The sequence below is a fragment of the Amblyomma mixtum genome, chromosome 9, assembly GCF_055824585.1.
Source record: "Amblyomma mixtum isolate Tamu chromosome 9, ASM5582458v1, whole genome shotgun sequence".
Classification (NCBI taxonomy): domain Eukaryota; kingdom Metazoa; phylum Arthropoda; class Arachnida; order Ixodida; family Ixodidae; genus Amblyomma; species Amblyomma mixtum.
The window spans coordinates 79133436-79152038 of record NC_143020.1 but is presented as its reverse complement, the minus strand read 5'-3'; the positions used below and the strand labels follow the sequence as shown (position 1 = coordinate 79152038).

Here is an 18603-nt window from a genome sequence, read left to right as displayed (position 1 = left end):
GATACTTTCCTGTGCGGGCGAGCTACGAAAGCGTTCGAAAGGAGAACGTACCCCGATGCTGCTGGATAATTACTCTCACAGGCTGGAGCATGATTGCGGGTTCCCTTTTCAGTTGCGAGTAGTTGGGTAGCAGGCCGTGCTCAGGTCCAGTTTCAGGAGACGACGGCTGCATCCAATTTGTTGTTAGTCTGGTTGGATTTTCTGGCTTTGTCAGCACCTGTCTTTTTCAAACAGAGTACGTCCACCAGGATGTCAGTAGTGGTAATAGCAGTTCGAGCTGCAAGGAAGACAGCGAAGGTTCCCCACAAGAAGCTCTTCATTAGGCTCATTTGCATCCATAAAACTGAGCTGAGTGGCGCTGATAGCAGGAAGCGTCCTCGGCGTTCGTTACCGGCGCTCTCGAGTTGGTCTCACTTTAAAGCTGGAGAAGAACTTTGAAGATCTTAAGGCTAAAAGCGGTGTGCGGTAATCGCGAACAACGCGGAGGTGGTTACACGTGGCTCCTATTATTGGAGAGTAATGTATTCTTATGGAGCGCCAGAATATAAGTGAAACCGCTTGCCATCGGCTTTGAGCATAATGAAAAGAGCGTTAGAAAGTTTCGCGCTATACGCTATAAAACTAAAATCGAAGACTAGTATTAGCCCCCTGATTATTGGTGCATTTCTTAACTATATTGGAAACCTCGGTGGTTTGTATAAGCACTTGGATGTATCCGTAACTGACGTTTCATCTAGATGGCACTTAATTTCCGCGAGCCGCCCGTGCGTCAGACCAGTATGGAAGCCACTTTTTGTTGCTTCGGCGAAGGGGAGTTTTACTGATTGATTATATGAGTGCTGACTTGAGGTAAAGAAGCGGCCCCTCGAGTACGGCTATGTGACTGATAGGCCGCGATTTCCAACGACCACGAGAGATGGCGGGGCAGGCCCATGTTCGACCCAACACGTAATCTTTTTATGTGCGCCTGGCGCACTCGTGTCTGTTGTGATAACGGATACGCAGCCATCAAAGAAAGGAAGAGAGAGAAAACGGAAGAAAGGCCTAAGGAAAACTCAGCCTACCAAACGCCTGCGCAGTGAGGACCGGATAAGTGCGTATCTTCATTGTTTCTTTAACATCGTAAGTGTGCACCGATAGTTTGCACGAGAGAAGTTAAATCACCAATAACGGTACCACTTGCTCTGTGACAAAATAACTACGGAACAGACTGCTATCAGGTATATGCCACTGAAGCCGCTCTGCTATGGGCAAGGCGCCTGTTCCAGTGCGGTTCACATATGTAGTGAGCTGCGCTCAGGAGCAAGTATTATCACCGAAATCAGTGCTTGCTTTTGAATTTTGCTTCTTCCCCTTGGAAGAGCACTCTTCGAACGGTGCAGAAAAGTGTGATCGGGTCCGTACGTTGTATTATAGTGCTTGTTTCTTTGTACGCCAAAAAGTGTTGCATACCGACACTGTGCTTCTCATCGGCGGGCGGGAGGGGGTGCTGGAGTTGTGGAAGTTTCGGAATGGGTATTTCTGCCAAACATGACATGCGTTGTGGCAATATTAAAAATATGTATTTCCGTTTAAAATAATATTAGTTGCTTTCTGTGAAAGCGCGCTGATATTTTCTGTTGGTCCCGAGAAAGGCTTCAGAATGCAGCTCATAGGATATCCTTTCCATGTAAGCGGCCTTCTTAATGTGTGTTTTTTCTTTTCAGTCTTTCATAAATGCGGAATATGGCTGTTAATTCTGTGTTGTCTGCCTTGTGGCTGCTCTGTTTTGTCTGACAGAGGAGACATGATGCTTAAATTTATATTTTGCATTAAGTGGCTTTCGTAGATGGAGCGCCTCAGTGCTGATGATTTTGCGGGAAATTACGACATAAGTTTTAAGCAGCACGCAGGAATACTCATTTTGTACAAGAAAGAGAATATGTGTGTACAGCATGTTGGTGAGAGGAGTACATTGATATCACTAGAAATAATCATCCTAAAAGCTATACATAGTCCTAATTAGTCTGTTTGCGTGCTCTCGCTTAAAAAAGTACAATTTGCCTATTTAACTGGGAGACAGACATGCACTTTTTTCTAATACATGCGTATTTTGAAAATTAAGGCGTTAAAAAATCAGGACAAGGTCCGAGGAATGATTAGCCAAGAGACAGAATGTCAAAAGGTTGTTGCGATTCGGAATAGAGCACTATGTTTTTCAATTTCGAATCAGGAGAATCCAAGAAAACTCTTGCATGAAAGGGAGTGAACCACAAGCATCCGATGATATTCGGTTGGACGTGGCTGGTGTGTAAATTGTTTTCTCTTGAGATACAAATTTCTACAGTTCAAACATTTACTTGTAGGTGTTAGCAATTAAACCCTTTGAAGAATTTGATTGTCTGCATTTTTGGTTCTTCTAAACGTTGCTTTGTATAGCATGGAAAACTTAAAGCCTAGACCAGGCAAAGTATGTTGCGATCACTACTCTGTATGTTGCGTCAATTTAATATACATAAACGTATGGAGGGTAAGACCGTAATTTTTGTGTTTAGAAAGATAGAAATGCAGCTGTAGGTAGGTATAGGTAGGCAGGTAAATTTGTATAATCAAAATTAGGGGAATGTGTCATAAGGCTAGTCGGGGGGGTCCTCATTCTAGGGCTCCACTATTCCCCGAAAAATTAGACACCCAGGACGATATCTCCTGGCGTCAGATCGAAACGAACAGTTCCCTTCATCTCCACAAACTGCATGCACCTCATACACGCACCACTATGCCTTGACACATGACCATTGTGCCCGACCCGCCCAACACTCCCACAATTTGTGGGGATGCGAGCCAAAACCGAACCAGTTATTGACACGTAATTTGAGCGGTGGGCGGCGATGCTGACCACCAATTGCAGCGAGGACGAAAAAGCCACTCATAGAATACGGCTGCAAAACGTTCGGCCGGAAGAAAAAGCATGGTCAGCTGAATTTTCAGCTCTTTGAGCACTTTGCACTAACAAGACTATGGCAGCGGACCACTGAACACACACCCGGGGGTTGTGGTTCAAACTCCGGGAATCAAGTTTTAAAAACAGGCATTTTGACCATAAAAACCGCTTTTGAGGCACAGTTGCAGTAGTGCTAGCGGACGTTCGAAAATAAGTGGGGCATTTTAAAGTGTAAGCTAGCCAATAAGTTAAATTCACATTTTTTCACTATTACGATTAGGTGCTTGCGTATAGTTAGAATTTTGTGTCCGGCTATCAGTTATAGTGAAACCAGTTCTAGAATTTTAAAATTTACATCACGTTTGGTACAGTGCCTCAATAAACACTGCCTATCTCGTCCGCCATTCGAAAATTGCTTGTTTGTGAGGTGCACTCCAGAACGCTCACAAGTGAATGTCACACCGTGGTGTACGGGCCATGGGACCTTCTCTTTCACGCCCGCGTGGCAGTGTTCTTTGCAACGTAGTGTAATATATCTCGTCGTCTCACAGGTGCCATAATGGTTCAGCATCTGCGAGTCAAAGATGGTGCCGGTTCCTTCGGAGAGGACCTGGTACCCTTCGTGACACCAGTGCCCGAGACCTACCTCTGCTCTCAGTGCACAAGCATCGCGGAAGACATGAGAAGCGACTCGCATGGACACGCTTTCTGCGACGCATGTATAAGAGAGCTGGACAAAGGAGGTCACTTTCGATGCAGGAGAGACGGAGCCACTGAGCTGATCAGCAAGGTTGGTGAGATCTCTAGGCTAAAACTCTGTGCAAGGTGCCCGGATGGTAATGGGGGAAGCAGAATATTTCTTGCAATATTTTCGTACACTTTAGAATGAAAACAGGCGAATTACCGCGGTCCTTAGCATGACGGTTAGGCCTAGGCTAGGCCAATAAAAGATTTTTTATGAAAACTGCACCTAAACGAGGTGGTGTTTGAAGTTCTTAAAGTGAACGAGACACTGACGATATATTGATGTTGGCCTATATCAGTGGTTTACCGCGTTTTTCTGAAAGGGAGGCTGATTTTTTCTGCAAACTGAACTTTTATTAACAGGAAGAAGCAAAAGAACCAAATAGAACGGTCGCCCCGAACTGCAGGGTCCCGATGGCGTCATAATATTTTAAAAGTGATGTCACACCACTGCGTCATCCACTGTCTGTCAATCACCACTGAGGCATTTCTTTTACCGGCGTCACAATTTTGAATGCAGTTCTAGGAAAAATAGTGTTCTATGTTTAACTGTAGTTTTGTGTGAAATAAATAGAGGAATTTTGAAGGCAATCAAAAAGCATGAATGGTTTCTTTTATAGATGACGATTTGCACTGGCCAATATGAAGAGGTTCTGGAATTTGAAGTACAATGCCCGAAAGGAAAATCCGGGTGCAGCTTTAGTGGGAAACTTCGACATTTGAGCGTAAGTTGCCTTAAAGAACTTCATCCTTGTATCACCAACATTAGAAGGTGCATCTCTTTTTTTAGGCTAAAGATAGTATCCCTTCTTAGGCGCGATGTACTAAAAGCGCTAATTAAAATGGACAGTGAGCTAATCTCATTTAACAAAAAATTATAATTTTTTGTTTTGCATTCCGAGAGGAGAACGTGATTGAAAACGCCTGCACGTGCGAGATAGTTAACAGAACACTGGCCTGCAGTGGCCGTTTGTATATGAGCCAAAATATGGCGTGAAGTAATGAACTTACCAAGCTTGCCACAGTCCGGTTTTGTTCTCTCATTCCATATTTTTTTTATCTCAGGCGAAATCTCAAAAATATAATCATGTGCTCGTTTCTCAAGGATCATCTGCCTTCCTGCAAGCCAAGAATAGCAAAAGTCTGCCCACGTTGCTTTAGCAAGATTGAGAATTTACCGGCACATTTGAAGGACTCTTGTCCGAAAAGACTCATCAGCTGCATGTACTGCCACGAAAGAAAAGAAGCCTGGACAATAGATGTGAGTGATGTTTTGGTGCACTAACCTAGGCTCTTATTCAGCCATTCCCATTTGTGCAGTGAAAAAGTTTTATTTGTTACCCCGCTTGGTTTCTTCATTTGCCTTTCTTTGAATATTCGAATCAACACACGAGGAGGCGTCAATTTTGTTTGTTTGAAAACGTATCTCAGCGTTGTCTTCGTGCAATTTCTCAGCTTATGCCAGAAGGTTAACTTTTAGTCCAAAACGGCATACACGTTCAGCCACGTTTATGACGGTATAGAATAAAGCGAGGAAATATCGTCCTCGTAGTTGCTAAGCAGCCGCATGTAGAAATTACTCCGGCTGACTTGAAAGCGAATTGAGAGGAAGCCTAGAGGCTGTCGTGGTCGTAAATACTAATTGACAGGAAGTTGGTTAACGGCAACACAAATATCGGTGTTGACAGCGCAATCTTGGAAAAAAAAAAAAAACCCCGCCACAACGCGCCCTTGCGCTCTCGTAGACAGCAGAAAACTTTCGTGGGTATTGCGTTAAATGAGCTGCGAAATTTTGTATTGGCTGTTTGAGACGGCATTTTTGTCTCCTTTTACCACCCTGTGCTTTGCTGACATTTTCTAGAGGCGTGTTTACAAAACCTCGTGAGTCCTCACGCACAAAAAAAACTATAAATACTTCGTTAAAATCACAGTGCCATGACGCGGTCAGTAATTTCGTCTCTATATAAATTAACGCAGGTTAATTCATCAGATAGCTGATCATTTCTTTTATAGCACCACCTTCAGGAATGCGACAGCAGGCCAGCAACCTGCGAGTTCTGCAAGGAGGCAGTCCAGTCTTACGTCATGGTAAGCTAGTGCGAAACAATATAGTGCTTATTAATTGCAAAGTGGTCTCCTCAGCTATGATTTTCGCCCTCTCTTTCATGGTAGTTTGTCTTTTCAGGCTGAATGTCCCCCCTAAGTGAAAAGTGTATGGATGGCAGAAATGATGAAAAAATTTGTTTACATCGATTTCTTTTTAGAGATCCATGCAGAAGGATAGGCAGCCTAATTGCAATTTTCAGACTACGCAGTGCTCCATTAAATCAAAACAAATACTGCATGAATTCGAGGAAATTAAGTTTAATATCTGGATTCGTTTTCCATAAACTTTTGATCTCTGGTGAACATTCACCGTGTTTGGATCAAAGGATAAGTATTGAAAAGAATAGGTCTGTGCAGGAAAACGATTGTCTCTTTTGCTGATTATTAAATTAAAGATTCGGACAAATATTTTAAACCTAACGAGAATTCCTTTTATGGAGAAAAAATTCAGTTAAAGGGGAACCAAGTATCGCGTCCGGGGCACGCAGTCCTGGTACTGATACGATCACGAGGGCGCCATGCAAACGATGCTTGTAGCGCCAGCTTGTGTTAGAGTTTGCAAGCGTTACCGGCGAGGTAGCGTCAGTGGGAGCGGTGGTGACCTTGATACTAGCTTGCCCACCTTTTCAAGCAGAATGAACGGAAACAAAAACGAAGGAATATTTCACCCTGTACTATTGCGATACATTCCAGCGGCTAAAAAGACAGGGACGAAGGTAGACGAGACAGGACGAACGCCGGACTTCAACTGAACACTGAACTTCAACAGTTGAAGTCCGGCGTTCGTCCTGTCTCGTCTACCTTCATCCCTGTATTTTTAGCCGCTGGAATGTATCACAATAGTACTACCAACCAACTAGCCCAACTTTATACGCTTAATAATATAATTTCACCCTGTGTTCTTGTCGAGAGTAGGTATAAAGATTAATTGAGCGCAGGAAAGGGGCAATGCATTCTATGACGACTCCTAAATGGTGGCGATCGCACTGGGGTGTTGCTCAGCTTATTTGCCTGCTAGACATGCGAATAATTTTTCCCGCTTCTTTTCATCGACTTGGGCAGCGCGCTTGGTTTTCATGGTTGCTTTCGCTACATTAGAAGCGGCTGCTTTCAGCTGCTTCTCTCGCTCTTAACAGCGCTCTCGGCATTCCTGGCAACTGTTGATGTTTTACATTGCACCGCTTTGATACACTTAATGTCCTGATGCGAATCGTGCTCAGCATACCTTGCTACTCGCTCTTCTTTAAACCCCATAGGGCTCACCCACTCGTTTTCGGCCTTAATAAGCTGCCGCGTTATCAGCTTCTCGTGCGGCTACATAAAGCTTGTGTTGGCGGCATAGGGAACCATTCCGCACCTTACCCAGGCGGCCGCAAGGCCACGACGTCGGCACGTTTACCAGGTTTGAATGAGATATGCATACCCTCGCTGGAAATGCAAGGTTCTCTTACCAGACGATGCTGCTTGCATTAGTAGACTAGAAAACTATGTAGTAAGCGGGTAGGAAACCAGAACATCAAAATGAATTGCTTTAAGCGCCATGTCCAAAAATTGGAGCCTGCTGACTATGTTCCTTGAACGCAGATGGGAAGACTCTTGGCCTTGAGAGAAAAATGAAAAATAAATCAAAAAGGAATTGTTCTATAATAATTAGAGAGGGAGAGTCCTGCTCTTATAAGCTAGATCAGGGTGTTCTAAAACGCGTAGCTGGGAACAATATATTACCATGATGGAGATGAATGTGCAGTGCGTGGTAAATTTTGATTAAAAAACGTGCACTGATAGAATGAGGCACTATCGATCCACATGTCGACGTTGGCAAAGTCGCTATCTCGGAGGCCCCGGGGAGTATACAGAACGAAGGGAAGGTGAATTATATGTGGTAGGCATTATTAAAAAGGCGTTCGAGCATTGATGGCTTAGTGTTAAGATTAGGAAACTGGTCTAAGGGTGCAATTTCTGGATTGAAAATGGCTATGATGTAGAAGTTCATAGATTTTTTTAAGTATCCCAAGGTAGTTCTTTTCAGACCTACAGATTCATTAAGGATAAAAAAATGCGAAGTATCTTTGCATTGGCACCGCTCTCTTTCAAAGGGTACCTTCCGGAGATCCATCCCGACATTGACATGCGCTTCCATATCTCTAAGAACGATTTGGATGCGAGAAAAAGCTCGATTTTGGCAGCTTGAGAATAAAACGAGATGCGAGAACATTTCGCTTCAAAAAGTATGTTCATTTCAGCTCTGGAATGATCATCTTCCTGTGTGTCCGGCAAAACCAAGTCCTTGCTGCTTCAAGGGATTCGGCTGCACATTCATGGTAACAGAAAATCGTCGTCAGTCAATAAGCAACCATATCTGTGCCTCAAGAAGTTTTAAGTGATTTTGATTGTTTATCATTTTGACAGGGCACAAAAGCTGTTTTGGAGGAGCACATGCAAGGCAACAGTCATACGGAGCTCCTGCTGAAAGTGATTTTCGACCTGAAGGTAAGGAGAACAGGAACATGCGATCTTCTAGTTTCTCGTGAATGCTTTTTATGCAGATGGTAAAAAAAAGACAAAATTGGTAGTAAAGGTTTTCTTCTAGAATGCCCTTCGAAATATTCAGTGAAAATTTTAGTATTGAGCTATTGCAGCCAGAGAGAACCACTGCGCCAAAATACTTGAACACACTACCATTGTCGGATACGAAGCGGTTATATCTGATTCAAGAAAGCAAGAGCTCCTAAAAGCTAATATTATCAACACTGGTCCCGAGCATAATAATGATACCGTCTACGAATTCTCTACTTCTCTGCCGGAGTAAGTGTACCGTAACTTGTCACTTAGCTAAGAATGGCCGATCTTATAACTTAGAGCACGATAATACAGCGGTAAATATTTCTGACGAGAAAAAATCAGAAGCATGTGACAACACCTCACTGGAAGTCCTTTTTTCAGGTCAGTAGACCTCAATTCTTCCAATAACTTTACCAGTATTTGGACGGCATAAAGAATTCTTAGATGGAAAACGCATGCCACACAAAGAAAAAATAAAAGTTGACAGCCGAAATAAAGCTCATGATATCCTAAATGGGTTACAGGAGAAAGATGTGCTTTGGTCCAAATGCCTTCAAGTTGCAAAAAAAAGTCATCCCGCAGGAGTCCATACACCAAGGAATAAATAACCTCTGCGAGCCGTTTCTCCAAGCCAAAGTTTCATGCAGAAAAATTTTGTTTCCCCACGCCAGTGTCGAGGGAAAATTTGGTATGTTGTACACACGGTTAGGACAGCCATCAATTGAGGAAGCCTGGTTACGAAACTCGTGGCAGCTTCAGAGAGCCTGATCACTGGTTTAAATCGGTTATTTGATATAGTGCGTAGCACTTTCAGTGGCTGTTCTCCGCATTTGGGCATTGCCTGTTGGTATGTCTGTCTGTTCGTCTGAAGCCGGTTTTGGTGGCAGGTTGGTCACCTTCCCACCAGGTGATGGGCAACCGCCCACGGTGTCAGGTGGCAGCCCATTTAATCGCGAGAGGCTGCTTAAAAAGAGGAACCCTGATCGAAACCCATCCAAAGCAACCAAATTCCCACCGATGGCGACACCTGTCATAGCACCTGTCTTATGCTACTGCGCCACTGTTCACCTGCCCACCGGGTGACTTAGTTGCGAATGTGCAGGCGGTGGTAACTAGGAGAGAACCTAGGCCTCTAATTAAATGGCACCGCAACTAAGCGCACCGAGCTACGCGGAATGAGCCACAGCGGTTAAGAGGAAAACGTGGTTCTAATTTTGCTTGCTCAGTAGGTAAAGGGAAGAAGAGATGAGGCTTGGGCATGTTGGTATGACATACTTAAGGGAAATAAATAGCGCACAAGAGAAGATGGGACAAGCGAGGAGACACAGACAAGCGCTATCTGTGTCTCCTCGCTTGTCCCGTCTTCTCTTGTGCGCTATTTACTTCCCTAAAGGGAAGAAGTTGGGGTGATAATTATGCGGTAGACTGGTACCACCTAGTATGTCTTATCTCCAACCGATAATTGACGTCATGCTAGCGCATATATCCGCATTTGGTCTTTTTTCTTAAGGGAAAAGAGTTTGTGACGGGCCCGTATTTAATCTCAGCGGCAAAGCGGCATCTGCTCCTCTGCCTCCTAGGATAACAGAAGCCGACGTGGTAATTGCATGTGCTTTCTCAAGCATTAAACAAGTGTGGGCTGGACAACCTGCCCTAAAGAAATATTTCAGGAAATTTCGCAGTCTTGAAGTAGTTGTGATTCTTATTGTAGAACTGCATAGTTCAACTTGGCATATTGTCACAATCATCGATGTGGCCCAGGTAACTGTGATGTAGAAAGCGTGGTAGAAAATTTGCTTATAATATAACCTCCATCTGCTTAATGTTTTTCTGGCCTTCTTTAAAGTCATGTTTTGTTTTATTTTTTCGTAACATCATTTAAAAAAATAAATGAGGAGCTCACTGAACAGCACTATGATTTTTATTTTGATTGTTACAGCCAACTTCCTGTTGCAGAGAGACTAATTTAAAAAAAAAATAGTTTTAGACGTCGCTAGATATGTAAATATGAGTTTGACCAACTTGTTTCAAGACGTTAGTCTGCGGTAGTTTGATAATATGTACAATTATATGGGTTGCAGAATTAATTTTTTGATGAATGGCTGCAAGCAAAACACAGTTATAACAATACCGAAGCTGATTATGAGAAATTGAAATAGATGTCCGTACTGTATTCCTATTATGCAATTATATCTAAATGTAGTCGTCACGGCGAATATATTTCAATGGATGGCTTTGCGGCGCTTTACCAGTGGATGCCAAGCCTCCTCGACAACACGATGGGAGTTCTTGACATCATAACGTCCTAGTCCATCAGCTATTCAAAGGCGGTCATTTCAAGCGCGCCGTCACACTCCTGCGCGATGACGTCTGGTTCGGCTGGCGAGGGATTTTGCTACACTAGCCACGTGCGGGGATGAAAAAGATTTGCAAACATTGAAAGTAAACGTTCAAGTTCATAAACCTTCTACTGAAAGCAATGACGAACAACCTAAATCAGTGGACGTATCGGTCAGTCTGTCGGCTGCGAGCAATATGGTACAGGCTTTTGCCGTGCGTATTCAACGCACAGTACGTGGAGTTAAATAAGTATTTGTAAGCTTTCTTTGCGGAAATGTAAGCGCATCCAAACATGTGAACGTGCATCCAGAATAGTCAACTCGTTCGCATCTTTTTTTACTGAGATAAATAGTGCATGGAGCAAATCAATACGAGCGCAGCGAACTCAGCATTCTATAATAGCAAACATTGCACTATGATAAGCATAACCCTTTCCTACACTCATGTATATAAGTCTTGATATCAGCAACAAATCTATCAGCAACAAAGCCGCGTAATATACATGAATGGAATTTTATACCTGTCGAGGTATTGCAGTCACAAAACTTTGCAGAAGAACTGGAAAAACATCTTTCTTCCATAAACTAACTGAAACAAAACCAGTGTTCACAATCTGCTATGTTTTCCTAACTCCTTCACTCTATGATGCCTTTTTTTTCCCCCCAGAAACAGTTCTGTTGTTTTGAGTAAAAATTGCCCGCCTGTTTGTTATTTCACATGTGCCACTCTTCATGTTTTGTTAGTTATTGTGCTGGTGCCAGAATGTACTCATTGAGTAACACTGCTACACCCAGCATTATTTTTCGTTAGTGTTTATTGTTGTTTTGCATTGTCACTCTTTTTACAGTATTGCCCCTCCTGCTAGGGCCAGTTTATTGGCCTGCAGTATCAGTAAATAAATAAATAAATAAATAAATAAATAAATAAATAAATAAATAAATAAATAAATAAATAAATAAATAAATTTTCTCGCAACTTCATTTTCGATCTTAGTCAACTTACTCTGTGGCGCGCGCGCCACACACAGCCAAGAAATGTTCTCTGCTGTTGGGGTTCAGAACATACCTGGCAGCAATGAAAAACCACAGCAGAGGGGCAAATGGGTTTTCGCTTACTCTCATGTGCGTTACGTTTGACCCTTGAGAATATGCGACCGCCTGCTTTTCCGTAATGCTGTATGGAAACGGCACCAACCTCGCTTCGACTCCACTTCTCAAACGCTCCTCTCCGCTTTTGGGATTTTCGGAGGACCCAACAAACCGCGTACCGAGGATTCTCAACGAGTCTGGAATGGTTTCCTGTTTAATGTTCGAATGCTTCAATGAAACGGCACCTTTTAATGGCGTCGAGTTCAACCATCCTGGCTGCGCAGGATGATTTCATTCTCTACAAAACTTCTCATTTCTCAGGAAGGGATGCGTATGTCTATCTTCGCATAGATGCTCTTTCGACCGCATGGAGCACTGCGGTACTTGAGCATAATACAACATTTTGCGCGAGTTGGTTGCCTACATTCATTATTACAGCGCAACGACGGCGCAAAACATAGACGTGGGAAAAAATACATCGGGCAGACTGGCCGCTGTCTCAACAAAAGGCTAAAAGAGCACAGTGACAATGTCGCACGTGTTGCTACCTCAGGGCACGTAGCCAAACATTGCAGGGACTGCAGCACAGAAGATGACCGCGACGATAAATGTGAACCTATGTACAGACATTGCAGTGTCATAGGGAAACACCGAGACGCATTAACAAGAGACATAATAGAAGATTGCAGGACGAGTGCATAAGCGCACCATCAGTGGCATTGTCCCAGAAAGAGATCAAATATCTAGAATGTGAAATCTGACACGTGCCGGCTAACTGCCATTCTTGTACCCTTGCGCATCCCTGTAGCTATTGTTGTATGTTTTTTTCCTGTTCTGATCGCCAGGTAGTATAAAAACCCTACTGGTCTGGAATAAAATTTAGTTGACAGTCAGCGCTGTTGTGTCCCCCTCTTGTTTTGTGCCGTTACGTTGCACTGTAATAATGAAGGTACTTGAGCAGTTTGTTTCGCTTGTTTGTTCAGTTTGTTCAGGAGAAAGAAAGAGAGCGGCGCAGCGTAGGCGTAGACAAGGAGTAGAAATGGGAAATTTAATTCGACGACTACAACACTTGGAGAGGTGAATCGCGCTGATGCAGTCCTTTGTTATGACATGAATTTTGCAGCCTCAGGTGACGGCCGCCAGTTGCAGCGGCACGATAAAAAGCCGTGGTAAAAATGCGATTACAGCATCTCATTACGATAAAGCTTCTTGTAATCATTAGTCCTAGCATTACAACTCTTGTTTGCAGTATAGTTTTTGCTGGAGAATTTTGTACCAGTGTCTTAGTGTCTTGTTAAATACTTGCCTTTAAAGCAGACATATCGTTTTAGTCAGCGAAGAATTCATACTTTCTATTAGAATGTAATACGGTCATCGTATACTCGAAGAATTCTTAATGAGGTATGCACATGCATAGTATTAAATTTTAGTCCTAGAACTCAGCAGCCGCGGTGGCTCAGTGGTTATGGTGCTCGGTTGCTAACCCGAAAGGCTCAAGTTTGGTCCCGGCCGCGGCAGTCGCATATAAACGAAGGCGAAATGCGTGATGCCTGTGTACTGTGCGATGTCAGCGCAAGTTACTGAGCCCCAGGCGATCGAAAGTATCTGAAGCCTCTACTACCCCGTTCCTGAAAGCCCCAGTGACTACAGGACGATAAACCTATAAACCAAAATTCTATAACTCAGCTGTTGCACTGCTGGATATTGTACCTTGGTGTAAGCTCATTTTCCAGGGAGATTTTGTTAACAACGATGCCCCATTCATGTCTCAACACTGCCATTCTGGATGTTTTCTTCGTTACAGGTTTAAGACGACATAAATATTACCGGTGGTGCTAGCAGGCGATGCCTTAAAAGCCAAGAAACGGGTTTTGCCTGCCGGTGTCTTGATCTTTCATGGTTAACTGCATAATGAAACAAATACTACTAGTTTTGTTCAGGATGTCTGTGTTTTCGATAGTTTTAGATGAGAACTTGACAGCAGCGACTGCCGTTTCGACTTAGGCTGTGCTCACGACTATCCGCTCTTGGAAATTCGCAGGAACAGCAAGCAACAGCTTTGGAGACGAAGCAACACATGGATACAAGGATTAGGTGCCTGGAAAAGCAGAATGCCAGCCTTGTTGAGACTATTGGAAATCTACTCGACGAAATAGCCAAACTGGAGTAAAACATCCATATGGTCGAAGTTATGTGCCTTTTATCATTTGTTCATTTAATGAAGTTGCTGCTTTATTTTTGTTGTGCACAATAAATGCATGTGTTGTACTCAATCCTGAAAATGTCGGGCAAAATTTCAATAGTTATTGTGTGTCCATACGTTAGACGCATAGAAAAGCGTCACTTTTCATAGCCTCAGCTTTGCTGGACATCGACAACTGTCGCCATCTGTCGGCAGCTTGTAGGCAACACCGTGCGTCTGACAGAGAATATTTTCATTTGTTATTGAGAGTAAACCAAAGAGCGCGGCAAGATGGTGCGCGAATATATTATATCGGCCACATGGAATATACAGGATGTGCTAAAGATTCAGCATTGCCATGGTATTGTTAATATTCAGCGCCACGGAGCCTGTGGCGGCAGCCGCAGCATACTAGAAGCATTGGTACAGCTCTTGTGGGCAAGAAGAGCCGAGTACAACGTAGTGCTATGAGATGCTTGGTTTCAAATGGCTGGTAATGCTGAATGCTTTTGAGAGATGTTGGGCAATTCGAAGCATATCAATGAAATGGCATCATTCTGAGGTTTCTAAAGAACTGAATATTAGTCTCTCAGACGACTTGATCAGTGGCTCACCAAGGGGAGCATATAGCAGGCGTTCAAATAGGGTTTACTGAAACACATGCTTAAGTAAGACTAAAAGCTTTAAAACTGGAACCTATTGGAAGGATCTGCTGTTGTTGTTGTTGTGACTGAGAGAAGGATGAAAAAGAAATTGCACAGGCCTGCCTACTGGCTCGAGCCAAGCCACCACCGCTGCCACGTGCAGATAGAGGAGAGTTAAAAGATCAGAGGAAGCACAAAAAGGAAAGAAAAGACGCGCGTCGCAGCAACAACTGCGTCCGCAGGAGCGGACGCTGCTTCAAAAACAGATAAGCGGCCGAATCCGCGCTCGCCGAAGCGAGGACAGATACTGAAATTTATGCGTGTACAGGTTGAGGACGACGCACTGAGACAGAACAGAAGTATCCCAGGCTGCGCGTATATTTGGAGGCTACGGTATGAATAACACAGTGGTAAGTTATTAAGCAGACGAGGAAAGGGGAATGAGGGGCTCGTTATAAATATGAGAGAAGCCAACACAAACCAAGGGGCACAGAAGATTTTTAATTAATTTATTTATTTCGTGGTGTTGATCAATTTATAATATTACTGAGTATGTTATCGCTTAAAGGTAATTGATTAGAAAAGCAGAAGAAAAAACCACATGCCGCCGGTGGGTTCCGAACCCACGACCTCCGAATTACGCGTCCGGTGCTCTACCGCTGAGCTACGGCGACGGCTGTCAAACCTTCTGCTTTCGGGGATATTTCTGTTTTTACAAATAACCTAACCTTGGGAGTGTTCACCAGCGCCACCCACGTTCTTAAGCGGCGGACGTAGCACGTCCTGAGTTACCGCTGATGTGACGTAGAACGTCATCGAACGGCGAGGGTGGAAGCTGTGTGAGAACCCTCTTATGCTTCCTAAGGCATCAAGGTGCCAGAACCGAGGCCCTCGTTAAGCAATTAAGCAGACGAGGAAAGGGGAATGAGGGGCTCGTTATAAATATGAGAGAAGCCAACAGCCACACAAACCAAGGGGCGCAGAAGATTTTTAATTTATTTATTTATTTTGTGGTGTGTGTATTTTGTGTATTTTGTTCCTTTTCTTAAATGTTTGTCGCCCACAGACGCGGATTTACGGCACACAATTTGCATGCCGTGTACTCTAATTAAAATGCTTGGCGTCACTGTGGGGAACCAGTATTTATTTATTTATTTATGTACATACTGCAGACCATGGTCAGGTCCAAGCAGGAAGGGCAGGTGCACAAAAAGCAAAATTATAGCAACAAAAATACAACAAACAGCAAAGATAATGTAGTAAAACAACAATACAGCAATGCAAGACAAAGCAGAAAAAAAATACATAATACGCAATATCAAAAAAAGGTGGCTGAGGAACGCGTCTGATTTTCAGGGTTGATTAGGTTCGGTTAATGAGTTCCAGTCGGATATAGTGCGTGGGAAAAAGGAAAACTTGAACGAATTAGTCCGGGCAAAATATGGTTTTAAAAGAGCTTTGTGATAGTGTCGTGTATTCCGTGTTGGCATTGGGGAAAGATAAGCAGAAGGGTCAAGTCTGAGTTTATTGTTAAGAAGTAATGAAAGAAAATCTAAACGAAAATTTTGTCTTCTTACCTGTAGTTCTTCAATACCATTAGCATGCATCAAGTCTGAGGGGGAGTCAGTGGGTAAATATTTGGAATATATGAATCTAATTGCTTTCCTTTGAATGTTCTCGAGCTTTCTTATGTTAGACTTAGTATACGGGTCCCAAATTATGCAAGCATATTCAAGCTTGGGTCTAATTAGAGTATTATAACCTAAGAGCTTAACGTTAGCGGGGGCGTTTCGAAGTTTATGCCTTATATAACAGAGCTTACGGAATGCGAGCGAACAGATGTTATCTATGTGAGAGTTCCAAGAAAGGTTATTAGTAAGTGTTACACCCAAGTACTTTACGGACGCTACTTGTTGCAATGGTGATGATTCTAATTTATATACATATTCTAGAGCGTTTATCTTGTTAGTTATGCGAAGAGAAACGCTTTTATCTGCGTTCAGTGTCATGTCCCAGCGCTTGCACCACTGTACAATATTAGTAAGCGTATTTTGTAGCTCACTCTGATCGTTTTCATTGCTAACATCGCGAAATAGGACACAGTCATCAGCATATAATCGAATATGTACGCCAGGGCAAACTTCATCGATGATGTCGTTAATATATATTAGAAAGAGTAGTGGCCCCAGTACGCTTCCCTGTGGCACACCTGATGTGACTGGGAGACAGCCAGACTGGTGCCGACCGATTGAAACATGTTGACTCCGGTTAGTTAAATAATCATTTATCCAGGAAATAAAAATAGGCGGAAGTCCAATAGTTTTTAGTTTTAGAATTAGGCTGTGGTGTGGAACTTTGTCAAACGCTTTACTGAAATCTAGAAAGATCGCGTCAATCTGGCTGTTATTGTCAAGTGATGCCGCAAATGAATGGATAACTGAAAGTAGTTGAGTTACTGTGGAAAACCCTTTGCGAAAACCATGCTGGTAATCTGTCAGAATGTTGTTGTGATCTAAGAATTCATTAATGCTAGTTGCGACAATATGTTCCATTAATTTGCAGCAAGATGACGTTAAGGATATAGGTCGATAATTGGTCACCTGAAGGCGGTCGCCTTTTTTAAATACAGGTACGACTCGGGCTATCTTCCAGTCTTCAGGTACACACCCGGTTAACAATGACACGCGAAATATAATAACCAAAAACCTGGCCAGAGATTCAGCATACCTCCGAAGAAAACCGTTAGGAATATCGTCGGGCCCTGGGGATGATTTAATTTTCAGGTTTAGTAACATTGAAACGACACCATCATACGAAATGAAGTTAACTTCAGATGGATGTGCTGAAGTTGTGCTTGGTGCATCGTACGGTTTTGGTTGGGAAAATACACTGTGAAAGTAATTGTTAAAATGGTGAGCAAAATGGTGAAGGAAGAGGGGGCACGTGTGTGCCGCAGTTAGCAAGCGCGGAACTACTCGTAGTGTTTTATTATGTGACAACTTTCTATAAAACAGGAAGAGATTTCTCGGGCACAAAGAGACTACGGTCACTTGTCCTCTGAGTTTGTATTTAACCAAACTTAAGGAGGTGAAAAATTCAGGGGGGCACTTTGTTGACCTAAAGAGCGGTAAGGCGAAAGCCTTAAGCGCTGTGTTGCTGCTTGTGTCACTGATGTGTGGTTAAGATGTTAAGCTTCGCCTCTCAGAGCGGAACGCGAGAGCGTCTTGTTTTTGCCACTGAGAGAAGGATGAAAAGGAAATTGCACGGGCGTGCTAACTGGCCCCAGCCGAGCCACCACCGCTGCCCCGCGCAGATAGAGGAGAGTTAAAAGATCAGAGGAAAGAAAAAAAGAAAAGACGCGCGTCGCAGCACCAACCGCGTCAGCCAAAGCGGACGCTGGCTGAAAAACCATATAAGCGGCCGTAGCCGCGCTTCGTTCCCACCTCCTGTCTCGAGAGCGTCTTGCAACGCTGCCAGGGAGTCCATAGAACGCCATCACCGGTTCGGTTCTACGCCTTGCTCGTCGGTAAATTGTTTTTTGAGGAAAGGAAATGTATCCGTCTCTCATATCTCGGTGGACACCTAAACCTCGCCGGAAGGGAAGGGTTTGGGTTTGGGTTTATGGAGTTTAACGTCCCAAAGCGACAAAGGCTATGAGAGACGCCGTAGTGGAGGGCTCCGGAAATTTCGACCACCTGGGGTTCTGTAACGTGCACTGACATCGCACAGTACACGGGCCTCTAGAATTTCTCCTCCAAAGAAATTCCAGCCGCCGCGGCCGGGATCGAACCCGCGTCTTTTGGGTCAGCAGCCGAGCACCATAACGACTGAGCCACCGCGGTGGCGGAAGGGAAGGGAGGAGGATGGGAGTGAACGAAGACGAAGACATCGTATCACTAGACGAGCCTTTGTTCATTCCAAACCAACGAGCTGGCAACGTGGTCAGCCTTACGGCCTTGATTTCCTTTCTGTTCGTCCTCTTCTCTATTAAACGAGTTGTGCCCCAGGTAACATTGT

General features: G+C 43.7%; 1 protein-coding gene across 5 annotated transcripts; it reads left to right on the top strand.

The window, feature by feature from the left end:
* Nucleotides 1-966: 966 nt before the first annotated feature.
* LOC149329842 (TNF receptor-associated factor 6-like) lies at nt 967-14391 on the top strand. 5 transcript variants are annotated; one of them, XM_089560564.1, is made up of 8 exons: nt 967-1093; nt 3472-3710; nt 4285-4389; nt 4770-4925; nt 5678-5752; nt 8014-8107; nt 8180-8260; nt 13802-14382. In XM_089560564.1, exons 2-8 carry the CDS (start codon nt 3480-3482, stop codon nt 13852-13854), a joined length of 795 nt encoding a protein of 264 aa, XP_089416690.1. In that variant the 5' UTR covers nt 967-1093; nt 3472-3479; the 3' UTR covers nt 13855-14382. The 5 variants fall into 5 exon arrangements, with proteins under 5 accessions (XP_089416690.1, XP_089416687.1, XP_089416691.1 ...); XM_089560561.1 differs by having other exon boundaries at nt 8014-8091; nt 13802-14371; XM_089560563.1 differs by having other exon boundaries at nt 986-1122; nt 8014-8091; nt 13802-14374.
* Nucleotides 14392-18603: the final 4212 nt, after the last annotated feature.

Excerpts from the sequence above, each read along its gene's own strand:
- LOC149329842 (XM_089560563.1), top strand. The coding sequence starts at position 3,480 with ATGGTTCAGCATCTGCGAGTCAAAGATGGTGCCGGTTCCTTCGGAGAG. Across the intron at positions 4,390-4,769 it reads GGAAACTTCGACATTTGAGC|GATCATCTGCCTTCCTGCAA; the intron begins GTAAGTTGCCTT and ends TCGTTTCTCAAG. Across the intron at positions 5,753-8,013 it reads CAGTCCAGTCTTACGTCATG|CTCTGGAATGATCATCTTCC; the intron begins GTAAGCTAGTGC and ends TGTTCATTTCAG.